Here is a 19,426-nt window from a genome sequence, read left to right as displayed (position 1 = left end):
GGCCTTAGATGAAATTCAGTTGACTGTGCGCTTACAGTGCCACTTCGGCCATCGAGCACATTCTGATACACGCCGCTGTTATCGGTAGGCTGGAGGCCGGGCCACAAATAATATGTCCCAGCCTTGGGCAATGTGGGAATCACCATCTCCCCCGATAGCGAAGTAAATTTGGCCCCCGAAGGCGTATAGTATCTCAGAAAGTACCATGTCGCGGCCGAAGCCGGACCAGCAAGGTACGAGAGAACTAGAAAGGCGACTGCAATCAACATTGTCACGATTCAACAGCAAGTATTTTCATACCGGCACCTTAACCGGGAAAACTGGCCAGAGTAACAAGTAGTACCTCCAACTTTATAATACAGAACCATGACCTCGGCTCCAGCATCCCCGCATATCATTTATTCCTGACGACCGTTGAGGGTTGTAACCGGCAGTAAGATGCAGCTCGATTGCAAGCGGAGTCGGGCACCCGCACCACTTCTGGAAGGTGTGCCTTGTTGAAACCCACCGCAGTGTAGCAATCCCCCAACAATCAGAGGGAAAGATAACCTATGATACTCTTCAACTGGAATGTCATCCGGGCCGCATCGACAGAGATTCTAGATTTTGGCGACTTTGCGTATTGATAGGGATATGGTCGATGCGAACAGCATAGCAAGAATCTAGACCAATCGCCATGCCGAAGCCAATGCGTTTCCCAATTTAACAAAGCCCTTGTCCGTGGGCGGAGTCCAGCAGGGGGACGATGATAATGGATATGAATTGCCTATGAGCGCGCCCAGGCTCCTCAAACACTAGCCAGTGCATCCTTCGTCTCAGCCCATCGGCTCAGCGGCGGTTTCCCCTGTAAGAGCAATGGCTGCCTACAGCGCATCATGGCCGTGTCGATACGGGGTAGATCAATTGAACTTCCGGTCACCAATCGACAGTGTGTTGGTGGAGGCCACCCACGATAGGTAGATCAGATCAAGCTCAATGACAGACACGAAGACGATTGCACTTGCTGATGGCCGGACCATTGTGTATGCCATCTACGGTGCCTCAACCTCAAGCGCAGCCGACGGCACCGGCATACCGACGGTCTTTTACCTGCACGGCTTTCCGGGCTCCCATCACGAGGCCGTCATCTTTTCGGAGGCGGCGCAGCAGCACGGCCTCCGCATCGTAGCGCCATCGCGGCCCGGCATGGGGGGCTCAAGCTTCCAAGCAAACCGCACACTGCTCTCCTACGCCGACGACATCACCTCGCTCGCCGACCATCTACGGATCTCCCGGTTTGCCCTGCTAGGCGTCTCGGGGGGCGCGCCGTACGTCCTGGCGTGCTGGAAGCGCATCCCGCGAGCGCGCCTAGTCGGAGCAGGCATTATGTCGGGCCTCTATCCTCCGGCGCTGGGGCTAAGCGGGATGCTGTTTGGTTCGAGGATGCTGCTCTGGGTGGCGCCCTGGCTAACGGGTCTGATTGCATACGGCCTGGACAGCCAGCTTGGGGCGGCGGCAAGGGACGACGACCGCCCGGGGAGGTTTGAGGCGATGCTCGCCGAGTCGTTCAAGTCGCGGCCAGCCGTGGATCAGGCTGCATGGAATGCTGACCTTGGAGGGCTGAGAGGCGCAATGACCAAGAGCACCCGTGAAGCGGTCAGGGCCGGTGGACAGGGACCTGCATGGGAAGCGAGGCTATTTGGAAGTGACTGGGGCTTCGGCCTCGATGACCTGGAGGTAGAGAAGGGCACGCTGGTGATGTGGCATGGCAGCGCCGATGTCAATGTGCCGGTGGCCATGGCAGTCAAGGCGGCGGCCCTGGTGCCCACTGCGGACCTTCACATTGAGGAGGGAGAGGGCCACTGCAGCATCGTCGCAAAGAATTCAGGCGAGGCGATGGCGTGTCTGAGAGGCATGCTTTGAAGCATCACAATACAATAACATTCTCTGCCAGAGTCATAGGTCATAGGTAGTCCTGACTCTTGTCTATCTTGAAACCCGGTAGTAGGAAGAGTGACGATCTCCCTTGCATGTAACGCCTTCTTTGAGTGTTGCTGTATACCAAATGTCGATGCAGCTTGTTATTGTATAATACGGGAACTTCATAGACTGGACTACCACCTCTAGATGCCTGGCTTCCACTGAGATTACGTTGTTGGTTACCATGCACAGATACTTGATGGTGTTGAGTATTGGAGTTGCACACAGGAGCGGTATGTTTACCGATAAGTTACCTAGGTAGTTACTTGAGTGAGTACCCCTCGTCGAAGGATGGACCCCGCTACACCTCGGCAGGCACTCATGAGTACTACTTACTGTCCAGGACATACTGGATAGCCAAGATCAACAAACCGCTGTTAAGAAAGCTCACACTCACACGACCACACTCATATCGGCGAGCAATCCATTTCTACATATCCCATGGGAATCAGGTAGATTGGCCATGCTTCCAGCCCGCAATTGCATCGAGACACCAAGAGATTTGAGCTGCCGGTCACGATAGCATACCTACCTACCCAGGTACCTTGAAAGGGCTATCGAAGGGCCAGCCATGCTCCCCGAACCAACCCTCACCTTCACCCTGCCGAGCATTCACGACAGCACCACCCTCGATTGCCGCATCTACCATCCGCACTCCCTCGCTCCCGCCTCCTCTCGAGCTCCGCCATGGCTCCGGCACGCCGCCATCGTCGCCCATCCCTACGCGCCCCTTGGCGGCTGCTTCGATGATCCCGTGGTCGACACCATCGCCGGCACTCTCTTGCGGGCCGGCTTCCTCGTGGCCACGTTCAACTTCAGGTATAACATGGCATCCTCCGGCCTGCTTCATGACGGCTACCCGAGCTACACCCATACTAACACACCAGTACAGAGGCGCAGGAAACTCCGCCGGGCATACATCATGGACATCCAAGGCCGAGAGGGCGGACTACATGTCCCTCGTCGGCTTTGTCTCCTACTACGTGCACTATCTCAACCCCTTCCGACGACTAGGCCCCCATCCTAAATCCCCCGGTCCTGCCGACACCGGCCTCCCTTCTGCTCCTACTTCTGCGCCGGAGGTGCCACTACGACAGCCCACCCTGCTGCTGGCTGGCTACTCATACGGCGCCATGATCACCTCCCAGATCCCGCCTCTCGACACGATCCTCGACCCTTTCGCCACACCGGTGGCTGGCTCCGCCGAGGCAGATATCCGACTGCGCGCGCAACACCTGGCAGAGCAGCAGAACGTCATCTTGGGCAGCGCGAGGGCCGCACTGGCCGAGCGGCACGGCGGCGTTTCCCCGCGCAAGTCGCTGGGTCTCCGCATAGGAGGGGACGAGGACAGGCGGCGCAGTCACGACTCCCATCGTAGCTTCTCGCTTGACGCCGAGGACAAGCTGAGGAAGGGCGTAGCAGACTTGCTGGCAAAGACAAAAAGCCACAAGAAGGCGACGGGACACCATTCAGGTACATCTGCGCCTGATGTCACATCCGATCCGGGGGCAGCGCAGCAGCAACAGGCTCTAGACAGATTGGGAGACATGATCCATCCGCGGGTGGCCTATCTTCTTGTTTCGCCGCCGGTGGGCTGGGCTACGAATTTAATGACTCTGAAAATCCCACATCCGTTCGGCAAGAAATCATGGAGATCCTCGTCGAAAGTTTCGGCTTCGAGTAATGCTGACAAGAACAACAGTGCCCATGAGCACCAGCTAGGAGAGCAGAAGTTGGTCGAGAACCCGTGCCTGACTGTATACGGGGACTCAGACACGTTTGTGGCCGTCAAGAAGTTCCGCGAGTGGACGGCACGGCTCCAGGCCGTGCCAGGATCGCGCTTCCGGGCCCATGAGGTCTCCACGGCTGGCCATTTCTACGTTGAGGAGGGCGTCATGCAACGACTACGGGATGCCGCGCGGGCCTTTGCAGAGAGCTTGCTCACGGAAGAGCCCGGTTGAAGTCAGAAGGTCCATACAACTCTGGATTTTCCTCCACTTGCCATTCGATGGCGGATGTCTGACGAGGTCATCGCTACGAAAACTAGAAAGGCAATGTCCGAGATCCAACATCAGTACCGAAGTTGGATCAACGGCATACAAAGAGCCGTTTCCGCCGACGATGTTCCACGATCGCCGTTGCCACATCACAATAGACAAAACAAACATGCAGACTATGGCGCATCTAGGAGTAATCTTCAGACGCAAACAGGGCGGCCTTGCTAGAGCGGATGCGTTATCAAAACCGACACATCTTCGAGGTTCAATGCCTAATCGAGGCAGAGGCTTCCTCACTCATGGCTTTGATGTTCTCTGCCTGGCGCAGTCCTCTTGTCTCCGACTCAACGAGTACCCCGTGTCTGTCAGTGGGTTGGGAAGTGGAGAATTGGCGGTGTGAGGTAGACGCATGTGAATGCTGATGATATATGACCAGTCTCGCAGCAGTCGTGGGGGAGAAGGGGGTGGGGGGACAGGAGGAGGGTGTAGAAGTGAGACGAGGAAGCACCTCGTGGACCACCGTACTACCCAGCAGCCGGTATCGTTGGCTCAGTTCAACCGTTTAATTTGTTCCCTCTGGCACAAGTCGAACTTGATCGAATGAAGGCAACCATTTGAAGAAGCAGCTTGTCTGGAGAATTCGGTCTCCAGATAAAGTCGACCAAGTGGTTGGTTTCCACCAACTTGAGCAGAGAGAATGCATCCAGATCGGGACCTGTGAATTGAATCCGTGGAGGTGCACAGCAAGTCAGCATCAGCCCAGCTCATGGTGCTTTATGTTATGTCAGACGGCTGTTGACTTGCAGGCGGATGACTGCTAACAGCAGGATATTCAAGCACCGTCTTCCTTCACAGGGACTCCCCATGGGGTAACACAGTAGAAGGGAAAGAGGGCTGACTCTGACTAAGTGAGACTCCTGAAATGGAGGATAAGAAGTCTTACCTCAGAGTCAGCTACTTGGGTACTTCCCTTGTCCCAACCAACCAAGTCATTACCCACCTGCTGTAGATATTCATTTACACCGGCTCAGGATAATGAGACCTTGTGGACAATCTCTCTAGTTTCACACCAACCGTTTCCCACTGTTTTGCCTTTACGAAAGGCTATTTGCTTGGTATCCAGTGTACATGTCTTGTCTTGTCTTGTCTTGTCCACAATGAACCACAATGAAAGGCATAGCGCGTTGGACAAGCCTTGACTTGACAGGTCTTGACAGGTAGCGAGCTTCTCAAGTACCTCACCTCGTTGATCATGAATCATTCAATCATTGACGGGCCAGCTGACTCTGCGCCTTTTTTTACTACAGGCAGTCGAGCCGTGGCCAGCGTGGTGGTAGAGAGGGTCAGCACACGCGCCAATTGGCTGTGGCCAGGCAAATCTGGGGTCATCTGCCGCCCCTGGCAGCAAGTGGGAGGTGGGTGGATGGCTCGGGTGGTTTAGTGGGCGGTTCTAGTGGAGGGGGCGTGCGGGTGCGGGGAGGCGTAACGAAATTGGCTTGTGATTCGTCCCGAATTCGAGGTCTTCAGGTCGTCGGGTTCGACTCTCTTTTTTAACATGTGCCCTGTGCAGTGCAGGGAAGAGCGAGGAGGGAAGAAGCGACGATGTCATGTCATGCACTCGGTCATTCAGTTCCGTTCCGGGCATTCCAGTCCGCACACACCTCAACATACATCATCTACTAACAATCATCAACGACCAAGTTATCCAATGTCCTAAGAATAAGATATGATATGATGCGATGATATAATTCTACTCCCACATCCTCCCTCTCTAATTCTACGCATATACATGCACACCTAATAATACGGCCTACACCATCACCATCACCATCACCATCAACACCATCGTGATCGCCTCTTCCATCCATCCTGCCCCCTACCGCTTCTTCCGCCTCCTCATCCCGACCGAAGCGCAAGCGTCTGTATATACACAATACGAAGCCTACCACTCCTTATCTACCGGCTCGTCGAATCTGTTTACTGCATACTCGAGTTTGATTTCCTTCTCGCTCTGCCATACTCACCGCCCTCGGACTGTCGACGACACAATCCAAGTCCCAACTGCACACACACGCGCGCGCATGCCGACGTCCTCTTCCATTTACGACTGACAGCTTTCAACCAAAAGGGTCGGCATCTCGGAGGGCGTCTTCACTCAGCAGACGGCTTGGGTTCGGTTCAATCCACCGTCCCAGCTCCAGTTCGATCCGACACATCTCTCTCTCTCTGTGTCTCTCTCTCCTCTCATGAACTCCCTTTCGGGTCTTGCGTCACGCGACCTCCCGGGCCATGACTGACCTCTTCTACTCCCTGCCATGGGTTCGTCCAAGTCCCATACCCTCTCACGAGCGCCCGCCGGCCACCGGAACATCGCCCCAGCAGTCGACGGTCCCAAGCAAGCAGCCGCTCTCACGGCTGCTTCGTGGAGCGAACAGCATTCTCGCATTGCGGCGACCCGGACAGGGCGACACACCAGACAAACCTGGTGGTAGCAAGCGCGACAAGGATGGACGCACAACCGAGCAACAGAGACAGATCCTGGTGCTTCGTATGAAGAATGTATGATCTCCCGCCTCCTCTCCCAGTCAGGAACATTCGGTGCTAACAACGTCATGCCTACAGGCCACGGACAATTCTCAATGGACTGCCGCCGCTCGCGAGCTCGACCTGCTTGAGGGCAACGACTTCTGGAAACTTGACGACTCGGCTCCTAACGGAGAATACAACCCGGATCTCATATCCTCACGACTGCGCGAGTTCGATCAGGCGCGCATCAATTGCGATATCCGAGCCATGATGCACCTCGTGCGGACCGGACTCACCCGGGACCTCGGTGGCATGGGTAATATCGAACTCTACCGTCACTCGTACGACGGCACAAAACATCTGATTGAGCAGTATGTCGAGTCTGCGGTTAGAACGATTGACGACCTGGTGGAGAAGAGCGGCATTCCCGGCGCCCTCCCGGACGACATCGATCACAAGGATGTCCTACAGACCGTGGTCCTGGCGCGCCAGAGCTTCGGGCGCACGGCTTTGATGCTTAGTGGAGGTGGCACATGGGGCATGATGCATATCGGTGTATTGAAAGCCATGTTCCACGCCAACCTCCTGCCGCGCATCATATCGGGCGCCTCGGCGGGCTCAATCGTTTGTTCTGTCCTCTGTACACGAACGAACGACGAAATCCCAGACGTCCTCGATAAGTTCCCATACGGGGACTTGGCCGTGTTCGAAGAACAAGGAAACGAGGAAGGTGTCGCAGACCATCTTAAGAGGCTGCTAACTGAAGGCACCTGGTCTGATATCAAACATTTGACGCGCGTCATGCGCGGTTTGCTTGGTGATGTCACCTTTCAAGAGGCTTACAACAGGACAAGAAGAATATGTAATATCTCCGTCTCAACCGCATCCATCTACGAGCTCCCGAGACTCCTCAACTACATCACAGCGCCAAACGTCTTGATCTGGTCCGCCGTGCTGGCCTCATGCTCCGTGCCTCTGATCTTCAGCGCCGCACCCCTTCTCGCCAAAAACCCACACACAGGTGAACATGTGCCCTGGAATCCCACCGAGCAAATGTGGATGGATGGATCGGTGGACAATGACCTGCCCATGACGCGACTCGCCGAAATGTTCAACGTCAATCATTTCATCGTATCCCAAGTGAATCCCCATATTACACCTTTCATGTCCAAGGAAGATCGACTGGACCCGGCCCATGACCGCTCACGGCCCCAGGTGGGCTCGGCTCTGCACGATCCGACGTCATGGCTATACACGTTCACGACACTTGCCAAAGATGAGGCACTACATCGACTACAGTTCATGGCCGAATTACGCATATTTCCAAATCTAGTCACCAAATTGCGCAGTGTTTTGAGCCAAAAGTACTCGGGAGACATCAACATCATTCCGGAATTCACCATCCAGGATGTGCCCCGCATTCTGAAGAATCCTACCGTCGACTTTATGCTCCGAACATGTCTCGCTGGTGAGAAGGCGACTTGGCCAAAGCTGAGTCGGATTAAGAATCAATGCGCTATAGAACTAGCGCTTGATCGTGCGTTGAACACTCTACGGGCGCGAGTGGCCTTCAGTGCAAGTCAGATCAATCTCAGACGGCTCATTACTGGGTCGAGGGAACTGGGCATTGGCGTAGGGGCTGAAGCAGATGGTGATAGTCGAGGACTACAAATACTAACCGGAAGCTCACCTCCACGCGCTGTGTCTCTTGACAAAGATCGGTCGCGTCATCACCACCGCCGTGGATCCGGAAGTAGCATTCAGTTACTTGCAAGGCAGCGAAATATGATGATGAACCTGGAAAACGTTCTCACCGACGAAGAGACGGAGCAAGAAGAACGTCTTGAGCTAAGATCTAGGAGATCTGGGGCCAATCCTGGTGTGGCCGGTCGCAATCACATCGTAAAGCCAAGGCTAATGCGAGCTGCCAAGAGCCACCTTAATGTCCCTTTGACGCTTCAAGGCCCTGCATCAAGCCCTGTCCCAAACTCCGGGAACGCGCCCGAGGAAACTGCCAGTGAGTTTGATTTTTCCAAACCTATCACTCTGCCAAATATGTCTCTGCACCCAGTCTATCTGGATGGTGCAACAGTCACGGTTCCAGAATCTGCACATGCGCCAAAGACACTCCCTCCGCCACACTTTGAGCTCGGCACCCCGTCGCCACGACTGGATGTCCTCTCGCCGACAACTGGTGCCGAAACTTCTGATGTGCATACGTCTGATGGAGATGTCGACTATTCGCACACGGACGAGAGCGTGTCTGATCCTGAACCTTATGAAAGGGACGTTCTTTACGAGGAAGTTCCGAAGGACGCCCAGTAAGGGCTCGGCAGGCATAAAGAGACAATATTGGCTTGGTACCATCTTCATGGTACGATAGATTGAAAGTTGGGATCAGGTGCATGTGACGTTATGCGAAGTTGAATAAGCGGAGTAAGCGTGTTGAAAGGCTGGGGAGCATTATCACAGAATCGCATCCGACGCAAGTCGGAACCAGTGTCTCGTGACACTTCATATGTTGGTGTCGGTTTGTTTCTAGCATATATAAGCGTTTTTGGCGTTGGTTTTCGCATGAGAAAGGTGGCGCATCTGCATGAGGCATTTAGGGGCATGGGAAGTGGTTAGAATATGCATATCCTGTCCTTCTACTATTATACGCCAATACAAACGATCAAGTAACTATCAATGCGGTCTTGCAAAAGTTCATTGGTCTACTGAGGTCCAAACTGGCTCCTATTGCCTATCATCACGCCTCGCATTTGCCAGCTCGTCGCAAAGCGCATGACCCGAGACTCATAATCCTCTTTGCTCATCCCGCCAGTAAACACTTCGGGCAAAGTCAAAGCATGGAAAGCAGCCTGACTCGTTGACGCAGCGGTGTGTGGCCGGAACCCAGCAACTGCATCGCCGACTATGACCGCCTTTCCCCCAAACAGCCATATTTTGCCATCTGCCGGTGCCTCGAGATCGGTGATGGCCTGAACAAACGGCGAAGCTGTCTTCGAGACGAGCTCTGAGAACTGAGGCGGCAATGTCTCTGCGGCTCGCTGCTTCTGCTTTTCCCAGACCCCATGATCCATATTGTTACCCGGCGGAAGCGTCCACCGATGAGGCTTGCCGTGCTTGTCGGTGAATATTTGTTGGTACTCTTCACTTTCTCCTCTCACGTTCCAGTACCACACCCAGTTGATAAGCCTCGATCCCGGTGTGACAGTTCCGTTACGCCCCGGTATCGCATAGGCGAGAATTTGAATGTGCTTGCTGTGGTAAAAGGGGAACTTCTCAACGAAAACGGCCCGCGCATCTTCGGAAAGCTGTGTTTCGGGGACTGTTCCCCTGAACGCAACATATCCCGCATAGCTGCGGTCTGTAGACGAGGGGCTCAATGCTTTTCGCATACTTGACGAGGCTCCATCGGCAATGATGACAAAGTCTGCAAAGTCATGTTTGGTCTGGTCGTGATCCTCCCCTTCGATAGTACTCCTGTAAGACACTTTGACTTGATCATCAGCGTCGGCTAGGCCGGTAACTTGCCGACCGTACTCGTAAAGTCCATATCCTTCTCCTTCAAGATTGTTCAAGCTTCCTTGGACGTACTCAGTCCTAAGGTTGTCAAAATTCGCTCGGTTGACATGGTACAGCAAATCCCAGCTCGTCATCTGCTGCGCCATGTGCTCTCTATGCCCAATGCTGCCATCTTGGTTGAGGTAGAGGCGGATGCGACTCGTCACAGAAGGGCAGGTCTTTGTCTTGTCGTACTTGTCCAGGAACTCCTGCGTGTCGCCTCCCGCGACGATGCCCGCCCCCTGATCATGGAGCAGGGGCGTTGATGAGCGTTCGAATATTCTGACGTTGTGACCCAGACGACGCAATGCAATCGACGTCATCAGTCCGGCTAATGAGCCGCCAACCTGCGGATATCAGCATTTACTCTTTAGTATCTAGAAAGCTCACTCACCGTGATGATGTTCAGTGGTTTAGTAGGGCCCGTCATGGTGAAATTGTGCTTTACACCATTCACCTAGTCTAACTCTACCTCATTTTAGATTTTATATACCTTTCATTCCAAGTTGGTATTACTAAGACGAGGCGAATGTCTCGAAGAGTTGCTGACGATTATACCATAGTTACGGCCATTTCTTTCCCCGCATTGTAGCTACCGCAAGCCTACCGCAGCCAACTTCAAGCAACGAGCCGCCGGCTCGGCGAGCTCGCCGAGCGCCATAAAAGCATGATTTCTTCCAATTCTACGAAACCAGTTAAGATAATCTTCAAGATATCATTTCCATGAAAAGAGCAAGTTTCCAGACTGTTGCTTAGTTGTCCACGATACTTTTGGTCAGCGTAGTAGAGCCGAGCGAGTTCATGACCAAGGACACACTCCCAATGCATTTGAGAAGCCTGATAGAACAGTATTAAGGCAGCGCGAGACGCATCATTAGCCGTGTGGCCCACTCGATCTTGTAACGAGTCTAGACCATCGTCTATTTAGACAAAGGCTAGTAATCATCCGGGCTGAGCAACTAGCATGAGCTGCCTACAAGATGTCTGTCGAGGTGCAGAGCAATCCAAATGGTTCTTTTCGAGGCTGAAAGACTATTCAACAGTTGAGACACATTGATGGAACAGGATCGCGAAGGCCTCAAACAGACGTGCGGCACTTCTCACCAAGTCGAGGACTACTATCATATCATATACATAGACATGGGAAAGAACGCAAATTGTTGTGTAAAAAAAGACAATGGTTAAAACGTGCTAGATATCCGTGATCATATTGTATGGGAATTCTAATCACGGGCTGTCATATCTCTCAGCTCTGCAGGGGGTTTCAATTTGGAGGCCAATGAACTTAACAGCTACAATTGAAAGCTGCATCTGCACTGTAAGACAACAGACTCTTGCTCTCAAAGCACAATGTTCAACTTATGCAATTAGCACTAAAAGATCTCCAAAAACCGCGGTGAATCAAAATGAACCGCGGCTCGGAGGACTTCGGCCATTACGAGAGACTTTCCAGGGCAGGTCGGCTCGACTCGGAACGGCATTGGCAAAATGCGCACGCCATGGGCTTGGGCGGGATCATGGGTCACTAACAAGCTTAACTTATATCTGCCGCAAGTGTGGGAGCGCTATGTGCTCATCGAGGAGGGAGGGTCCGGGCTACCGGTATCGGGGGGCCACCGGTACACTAGACATTGACCCCTTGGCCGTGTAATCTTATCAGATCGTCTGATAATGCAGTGAGACGGTAGCCACTACAGGGGTGTGGACACCCTCGTTTGGAGAGCTTGGCCTATAGTTTGCTGCAGGGAGGTGTACCAATACATGAATGTCCTCCACTAAGTAGCCCACCAAGAAGATCCAAGGGGACCTTTCTTGAAAATCACTCATTCAGACTCCGCATCGAAGCATGCAGAGGGCATTGCGACAGGCCCGAGGCACAATGACGCAGGACAGGGGCATCGGCATTGGCTACAGTTGGGCCACACACCCATTTTACGTAGAGTAAAGACTTATTTGTGTGCTGGTGGAAGATGTCACTGCGGTGAAAATTGGTGTCTTCCTTGCGCGTCCAAAATTCTTCAGTTCAAGGGGCGATCGCGGTCGGCTAAAGACATCTTGGACATCTCCCCGTCCATTGTCAACACCCAGTAGACACAATTGGACTTATACTCTTGCGTCACGATGGCTCTCCAATTGCCTACTGGTGGTGACTTTCCCGCCATCCGGCACCAGCGACCGTCAATTCTTCACGGCCCGGTGGACCCGCCGTTGCTGGATCTGACGCTGGGCGAGCTTCTCGACCACCAGTGTCAAGACAATGGAGAAAGGGATTGTTTGGTGATTCCCTGGACAGGAGCGCGATGGACATACGACGAACTCAACAGGCAAAGCTCCCTTCTCGCCAGGGCTCTGCTGGCAGAGGGCATTGGGCTCGGAGACAGAGTGGCCATAATGGCTGGCAACTGTGAGCATTATGCCGCGGTATTCTTCGCCGTCGCTAGGATAGGGGCAATTCTTGTCATCTTAAACAATACATACACGCCGACTGAGGCTCAGTATGCTTTAGACTTTACAGGTGCGCGCGACTTATTTGTTCCTTATTTGGCTGTGATCTAACCCCTTGAAGACTGCAAGCTGTTCTTCACAACCAAGCGGATAGGTCGTCTGGACAATGAGGTTCTTCTCGAACAGCTGGCATCTCGGAATGGGCCCCGGCGAAAGGTGGTGATACTTCGAGGCGAATCGAGTAACTACAGGACGTATAACGATCTCATTCTCAAGGGCAGCACTCAGGATCCATACCACCTTCACCGCAGGGAGCTTCGAGGGTCGCCGTACAATGTGTGCAATTTGCAATTCACGAGTGGGACAACAGGCCATCCAAAAGCAGCCATGTTGACACATCAGTAAGTTCCCCGGGAGAACGTGGAAGCTTAGTACTGAGACTTGCTAGCAATGTGGTCAACAACGCGCGTTTCATTGGCGACCGTATGCGACTCACTCCAGACGATGTGCTCTGCTGCCCACCCCCACTGTTCCATTGTTTCGGGTTGGTTCTAGGACTCCTAGCGTCCATCACGCACGGCGGCAGCGTTGTCTATCCAGCGGAGGTCTTTGATGCCCCGGCGACCTTGAAGGCAATCGAGCAGGAGCAGTGCACGGCGTTGCATGGAGTTCCCGCCATGTTCGACACACTGTTGGCGCTGCCCGAAGCTTCAAGTCTCGACCCGTCAAGATTGAGATTGAGGACCGGCATCATCGCAGGCGCACCAGTTCCTCGGTACTTGATGGAGCTTCTGGTATCAAAACTGGGCATGACGGAATTCACTTCAAGCTATGGATTGACAGAGGCATCGCCGACATGCTTCAATGCGTTCACCGATGATCCGGTCAATGTCCGTCTCACTACCGTCGGGTCACTCATGCCGCATGCACACGCAAAGATCGTCGACATAGACGGGAACATTGTGCCGGTTGGAACGCGAGGAGAGCTCTGCATGGCCGGATACCAATTGCAGGCGGGATATTGGGACAACTCGGAGAAGACAGCCGAGGTCATGTCCCGGGACGAAAGTGGGATCCTCTGGCTGCGGACTGGGGACGAAGCGGTCTTTGACGAGCGTGGTTACTGCACGATCACGGGCCGCTTCAAGGATATCATCATCAGAGGTAAGGAGGCTACGTCTGCCATGCCCGAATTGAATTGCATTGTTTGCTGACACGGGTGCACCACAGGAGGAGAAAACATCTACCCCCTCGAAATCGAAGAGCGTCTGATGGAGCACCCTGCTATCACGCTGGCAGTGGTGACAGGCGTCAAGGATGCACATTACGGAGAGGTGGTGGCCGCATTCCTAGACACCAACGGTGACAGCCGGCCGGGCCAGACCGAGATCAAGGACTGGGTGACAAGGAGGCTCGGCAAGCACAAGGCGCCGACTCACGTCTTCTGGCTGGGGGAGAGCGGGGTGCCCAAGAACGTGCCGCTGACGGGGAGCGGCAAGGTCAGGAAATTCGAGCTGGCCAAGGTCGGCTACGAGATTCTGCAGGGCCGGAAGATGTCGAAACTCTAGAGGACAATGGCGCGTTCGTCCAAGATACATACAGACAGATACGAGCATCAGTCCCACATGTGTATGGCGTGGGCCTCGGGAAAGAAGCCGTAGTGGTGTCAGCCAAGCAAAGAGGCTCACACCATCGGTTATCAAAAGTGTTTTAAAGTAGGCATTGGTGACAAGCCGGCGTATTTGCTTAGATAGAAATAGAAGACAGACTTAGAGAGGCCATTCAGACGAGAGGCTTGGCTGAAGACCGTGTGCTTGTGCTTGCTTGTCACTTACTTCTGCATTGCTCCAAAAGAAGAGAGAGTTCGGCTCCAACAAGCCGACGGTTGAGCCAAGCAAGCAGGGCTCGACTCTTCAGAATGCAGCTACATCGAACCGAGTGAGACACATGGCCGACTATAGAGCCCACGTGTAAGTAGAAAACTCGGTTGTACAGTACAACATCAACCCAGAGTCCACTCTCATTTGTTCGGTTCTTGGAATGGAAGCTTCGATGCCGCTCAATTCCCACCCGAGTACGACATTGCAGTGAGTAAAAGGAAAAGAAAACCAGGAAGAGACTGAGAGAGACAGAGAAAGAGAGACAAAGACAGGGGGGTCGTCACCGATGAGGGGCTCTCGAGTGGCTCTCCCCACCACCAAGAAAAGTTATCAGATCCGCAGCAGGCCGCTCCTCCGGAAACCGGCGGTCTAAAGAGGCCTAACCGGCTAGAAAGTCAGCTAGAGATGCAGCTAAAGGAGGTTCAAAATTATCAGATCCGCTCTTCAGCGTCCAGGTAAAGTTATCAGATCCGTCCTCCCTGCCACCAAACCCCGGCGCCGCCCCTCTTCACTGCATCCACCGGCATCCACTGGCACCCACTGGCACCCACTGGCAGAGCACCCCATCCTGCTGCTGCCCGTCATTGGACCGCCAGCAAGATTGGGGTTGCAACGGCGTCGTCACTGATGATGACTGAATGGAGCCAAGAGCAATAGAAGGAAAAGGAAAAAAACCCGCAGCTCGAATTTCGAATCTCGAGCTTCGACCGGGTGGAGACCGGCGCTTCTCGTTTGCTGCATAAGAATGAATAAGTCGGGTTAGTCAAGTCGACCGAAGACTGCCCCCTGTCTGGTCAGGTCAGGTCTGTCCCAAGAATCGAGGCCATGCCATGCCATGCATGTGCGTGCGTGTATGTGTGCTATGGCCGATCGACCGGGGGGGACACGCAAAAATGATGCGACAGGGGACAAGAAAGAAGCTTTCGTCCATCGTGGGGAACAGAATTTTGGCTGGGAACTTGCAGTCATTTGTAGAGTAGATTCGCGGTCACTCACTCAAGTCTGTCTGTCTGTCAGTCCGTCGGGTAGGATCTTGGTATTCACGCTCGTTCATTCATTCCTTCATCATGGCGCGTATATCTCTTGCAGACTGGCCTACCACCGAGCCTTTCTTGAAACTGCCTCATCCCTACTTGACCCCGTATCTTGTCTTCCAGAGCAGCAAGTCGCATCCAGAGATTCCCGAGGCAAAGCTGTTCCAGCTCAGAGTAGGCCAGCAGGATGCTTCTCGAACAACTCCTCCGCAACCATTGCACAATGAGAAGCTTTACTTCACGGAGCCACAGGACTTGAAATCTAGTGACAGACCTGCCGACTCCAACAACACAGCTTGGGCGCGCGCACGACGATCTCCGTCTGTCACGATCCTCTGGGACGATGCCACACCGTCGCTGGGCCAGGTATGGCTCCTCAGCTATATTCTGTTTACGGTTCGAGCAGACGAGGAGTTCATCCGCCTGAGACTCGTCGGTGAGGGAAAGGATATCATTGCGACACAATTGAAAACAGTCATGCTCGCCGTCAATCACCCCCTTGGAGACTCCCATACTGGCCTGCCAGATGAGCTGATCCTCATCCGGTCCACCTTCTGGCAAGGCGCTGGCTCTCCATTCGGTTCTCGCCCTATCTGGCTTCCTGAAGACAATGCTGCGGGTCTCTCCTCACTACCGCCAGCACCTCTGGACTACATCATGACCAACAATCCACAAACTGCGCTCTGTTGGCACCCCAGACGGGCCGCTAAACCTCGGCCGGGTTCTGTCATATATAGCAGATACATTCCACACCTCAAGGAAACATTCTCCATGATCGCACTTGATTATGAAAACCCAGAGCACCTGGCCTTGTTTCACCAGTGGCAGAATGATCCTCGCGTCTCGCAGGGCTGGAATGAGACGGGGACGCTAGAACAGCACCGCGAGTACCTGCGCAAAATCCACGATGACCCTCACCAATTCACCGTTCTGGCAGCCTTCGATGACACCCTATTTGCATACTTCGAGATCTACTGGGGCAAGGAGGACCGCCTCGGGGCCTATTACCCAGCCAACGACTTCGACAGGGGCCGACACTCCCTGGTCGGCGACATTCGATACCGAGGACAGCACCGGGTTGGAGCATGGTGGTCGAGCCAAATGCACTACCTCTTCCTGGATGACCCGCGCACCATGTACATTGTCGGCGAACCCAAGTTTACCAACTCTATCGTGCTGACGTATGACCTGATGCACGGCTTCAGCATCGACAAGTTTGTAGACCTCCCTCATAAGCGCAGTGGATTGATGAAGTGCTCCAAGGAGCGCTTCTTCCAGATATGTCCACTTGGTGAGGATAGCGGCGGCAAGGTCAAGGTGGTGGGTGGAACTGGCATTGGATTGGTACCAAAGCTGTGAAAAGGCAGGGCGGAAGGACAAAATACGCAATTTGACCCGAAAAGACATTCTAGACTAGGGGTTACCTCATATTATCAAGACAACCGGGAATTCAGTTCTGAAATTCCTTATTGGGCTTCCGGAGCTCGGAAGGGTTTCAGGCGGAAAAAGAAAACGCGACAGAAAGTTACTCACGTGCATTACTTCGTGTCTATGGTCGTGCTAGAAGCTATCCTTTTATGATGTTTATTCCTTGGTATAATTAAACCAATATATCGATTCTTGCGAGAAAATCTTTGATGCCATATCCCAAAACGCCACCCAGCCATGATTTTGTGTGAGATAACAAAGCGAATTCATGCTTATTTAGCATCGATCGGTAGACCCAGCTTCAAATACTTCCAGCAGACTAAAACAGTTAGCCATTCGTCTTCACTTTCTGCAGGAGACCTTTGCACTCACTTGTGAAACCAAGATCATCTCCAAAGAAGACTTCCATGACGTCCTCTCCTGACATAACGCCTTGACCCGGTCCATAAGACATCGCCTTCTTGCCGACAGCCAATCCAATCATGGGCGGTATCTCGGCCAATTCGTTGAACTTGGGATCCCTTCCCTGTAGCTGCTGAAGCATGACTTGGTGGATGTTGGAAGCTGCATAGTAACCCATATGCATGGCACCACCGCATCTCTTGATACCGGACCAGGCAGCCAAGTCGCCAATGGCGAAATGATGCCCCGAGTTGGGAACCTCGACAGGGAAATTCAAGCTAGATAGCATGTCAGAAGATTGATTTGAGACTATTCATCTCACATCACTCACCTTGGTTGAATCTTCACGTATCCTTCTTGGTCAAGCGCCTCAGAAGGCAGGTACGTTGTTGACGGAATGCTCCTCGACACCGCCATGATCACACGGCTGGCCGTCATAGACTCCCCATTCGTGAACTTGATATCTGTAATAGTCTGACCGTCTGACCGGGTTGTCTCCTTGAGGTCTGCGACACGGTGGTTCATCAGCGTCTCGACTCCTGCCTCTTGAACCAGCTCAAGTGCGCGATCCTTCGCGTCGTCTGGTAGCCCTTCTGACGATAGTAGCTTGTCACGAGAGTGCACCAGCGTCACCTTGATATTCGGCTGAAGTAATTTGAGCTCAGCTGCCATCTCAATGCCGACAGCGCCACCACCGACGACGACAACACCATCTGTGGCGTTAGTGACGGCCCGGATGTGGTCACCAGTCTCGAAGAGATACATCTTGCGTCTGAGAGATTGTGGAACCACAGGGAAGACACGTCTCAGTCCACTAGCAACAACGAGGAAATCATACGTGAGCTCTCTTGTCGACGTTTGGCCAGACTCAGTAATCGTAGCTGTCTTTGCCGAGCAGTCGACCCCGTTCACTGTCCCCTGAATGACATGGACGTTCGGAGCCTGCAGTGGGACTACATCCTCATACTTGACCCAAGCCTTGTCCGCATATGCCTCAGAAGCAAATGCCAGTGGAGAACCAATTAAGTGATCTGAGAGACAATGTCAGCATTCGTCCAAGATGCCTGTACTTGTCCGACTTACAAAAGCCATCCCGCTCATCAACAATGGTGACATCGACAGAGATTTTTTCAGCAGCCGGGGGCTCATCTCCCCTTCCACACCTCGCGGGCCTCGCATCACACAGATCAATCAAGTTGAGGGCTGCTGAGAGGCCACCATAAGAGCCACCAAGGACCAATGCCTTGTAAGGCGCAGATGCGGCGTTAATAGTCATGGTGTCGGCAGGTCCAGATGACGGGTTGGAATGTTTCGTGGACACTCTTCGCTTTTGAAGATGAGCAACTGAGGAAAGGAGGAGAGATCGACCTGCAAGATCGCGGTTGGGGAGGGCAGGCAAGTTATTAGGGGCGAGTCTGGAGGATCTTCCCGCTTTGCTGCATATTCGCATAGCGGGAGCTAACACCGGTGTCGTCCTCCGGGTCCACTTGGCCCGCGTAGTCGCGGGATCTGATAGCGTGCGATAGCATCGTACTTCCGAGCCCATCGATCTGATAAGCCGAGTCGCAGCATCGCGGTGAGCTTTTGCAGGTTTCGCAAACATGTCTCTGATAGCTATCACTGTGGTGGCTATGACTGTTTTGCTATCGATGCTCGAGGCGAAGTAGCCTGCTTAGATAGTGCTAGAGCAGAGCATCAATGCTAAAAGATTCGGATGCGAATTAGCGAGTTTAGTAGACTGACCCTCATTTTGATCTACTGTAAAGTGGTGTTCTTTAGTGACCTTTTATATTAAAGTGGCAATTGCCATATTCAACTCAGCTTCAATCTGATCAAGCTTAGCTTAACTCCACAATTTCCCGCGGCATTTACTTCTTCTCGGATATCATCATCAGAGACCGATGATATCAGACTTGAAGGACCTCATCATCTTCGACAGTATTGATGAGGAAGAGCTGGAGTGCTCTCATTAAAACCCGTCGGGACGGCGTTACCCATGGTCTACCTCCTGTTGTACTCATGAGCTGGTAGCTACACTGCTATAGGCAATGTAAAGAAGGCGAGACTTCTGGGGTTTCATAGATATAGCCATTGTGTCTATCCAGTATTTGTAGAATCTTCGATTCATGTACCAATGGCTGTCATGAGTTATCTTATATCAACTTTCAAGCACTTAGTCTGTAGCTGA

General features: G+C 53.2%; 7 protein-coding genes across 7 annotated transcripts; 5 read left to right on the top strand and 2 right to left on the bottom strand.

Moving 5' to 3' along the window:
- Positions 1 to 975: 975 nt before the first annotated feature.
- Positions 976 to 1,902, top strand: UCRPA7_2157 (putative alpha beta hydrolase protein; the record flags this gene model as incomplete). The annotated part of the gene is made up of 1 exon (XM_007914732.1): positions 976 to 1,902. The coding sequence occupies one exon, from the start codon at positions 976 to 978 to the stop codon at positions 1,900 to 1,902; it is 927 nt and encodes a 308-aa protein (XP_007912923.1).
- A 628-nt stretch (positions 1,903 to 2,530) lies between these two features.
- Positions 2,531 to 3,920, top strand: UCRPA7_2156 (hypothetical protein; the record flags this gene model as incomplete). Its single annotated transcript, XM_007914731.1, has 2 exons — positions 2,531 to 2,778; positions 2,852 to 3,920. 2 exons carry the CDS (start codon positions 2,531 to 2,533, stop codon positions 3,918 to 3,920), a joined length of 1,317 nt encoding a protein of 438 aa, XP_007912922.1.
- A 2,325-nt stretch (positions 3,921 to 6,245) lies between these two features.
- UCRPA7_2155 (putative patatin-like phospholipase protein) lies at positions 6,246 to 8,807 on the top strand (the record flags this gene model as incomplete). Its single annotated transcript, XM_007914730.1, has 4 exons — positions 6,246 to 6,515; positions 6,579 to 7,950; positions 8,011 to 8,019; positions 8,575 to 8,807. 4 exons carry the CDS (start codon positions 6,246 to 6,248, stop codon positions 8,805 to 8,807), a joined length of 1,884 nt encoding a protein of 627 aa, XP_007912921.1.
- Positions 8,808 to 9,196: 389 nt separating this feature from the next.
- Positions 9,197 to 10,479, bottom strand: UCRPA7_2154 (putative 2-polyprenyl-6-methoxyphenol hydroxylase-like oxidoreductase protein; the record flags this gene model as incomplete). The annotated part of the gene is made up of 2 exons (XM_007914729.1): positions 9,197 to 10,291; positions 10,444 to 10,479. The coding sequence occupies 2 exons, from the start codon at positions 10,477 to 10,479 to the stop codon at positions 9,197 to 9,199; spliced, it is 1,131 nt and encodes a 376-aa protein (XP_007912920.1).
- Positions 10,480 to 13,303: 2,824 nt separating this feature from the next.
- On the top strand, positions 13,304 to 14,062 carry UCRPA7_2153 (putative amp-binding enzyme protein; the record flags this gene model as incomplete). The annotated part of the gene is made up of 2 exons (XM_007914728.1): positions 13,304 to 13,658; positions 13,725 to 14,062. 2 exons carry the CDS (start codon positions 13,304 to 13,306, stop codon positions 14,060 to 14,062), a joined length of 693 nt encoding a protein of 230 aa, XP_007912919.1.
- Positions 14,063 to 15,441: 1,379 nt separating this feature from the next.
- Positions 15,442 to 16,767, top strand: UCRPA7_2152 (putative aerobactin siderophore biosynthesis protein iucb protein; the record flags this gene model as incomplete). The annotated part of the gene is made up of 1 exon (XM_007914727.1): positions 15,442 to 16,767. One exon carries the CDS (start codon positions 15,442 to 15,444, stop codon positions 16,765 to 16,767), a length of 1,326 nt encoding a protein of 441 aa, XP_007912918.1.
- A 341-nt stretch (positions 16,768 to 17,108) lies between these two features.
- Positions 17,109 to 18,514, bottom strand: UCRPA7_2151 (putative pyridine nucleotide-disulfide oxidoreductase-like protein; the record flags this gene model as incomplete). The annotated part of the gene is made up of 4 exons (XM_007914726.1): positions 17,109 to 17,155; positions 17,209 to 17,516; positions 17,570 to 18,269; positions 18,322 to 18,514. 4 exons carry the CDS (start codon positions 18,512 to 18,514, stop codon positions 17,109 to 17,111), a joined length of 1,248 nt encoding a protein of 415 aa, XP_007912917.1.
- Positions 18,515 to 19,426: the final 912 nt, after the last annotated feature.

This window comes from Phaeoacremonium minimum (genome assembly GCF_000392275.1).
Source record: "Phaeoacremonium minimum UCRPA7 unplaced genomic scaffold PA7_03_scaffold_149, whole genome shotgun sequence".
In the NCBI taxonomy this organism is placed as follows: Eukaryota; Fungi; Ascomycota; class Sordariomycetes; order Togniniales; family Togniniaceae; genus Phaeoacremonium; species Phaeoacremonium minimum.
This window is presented reverse-complemented; position numbering and strand designations above follow the sequence as displayed.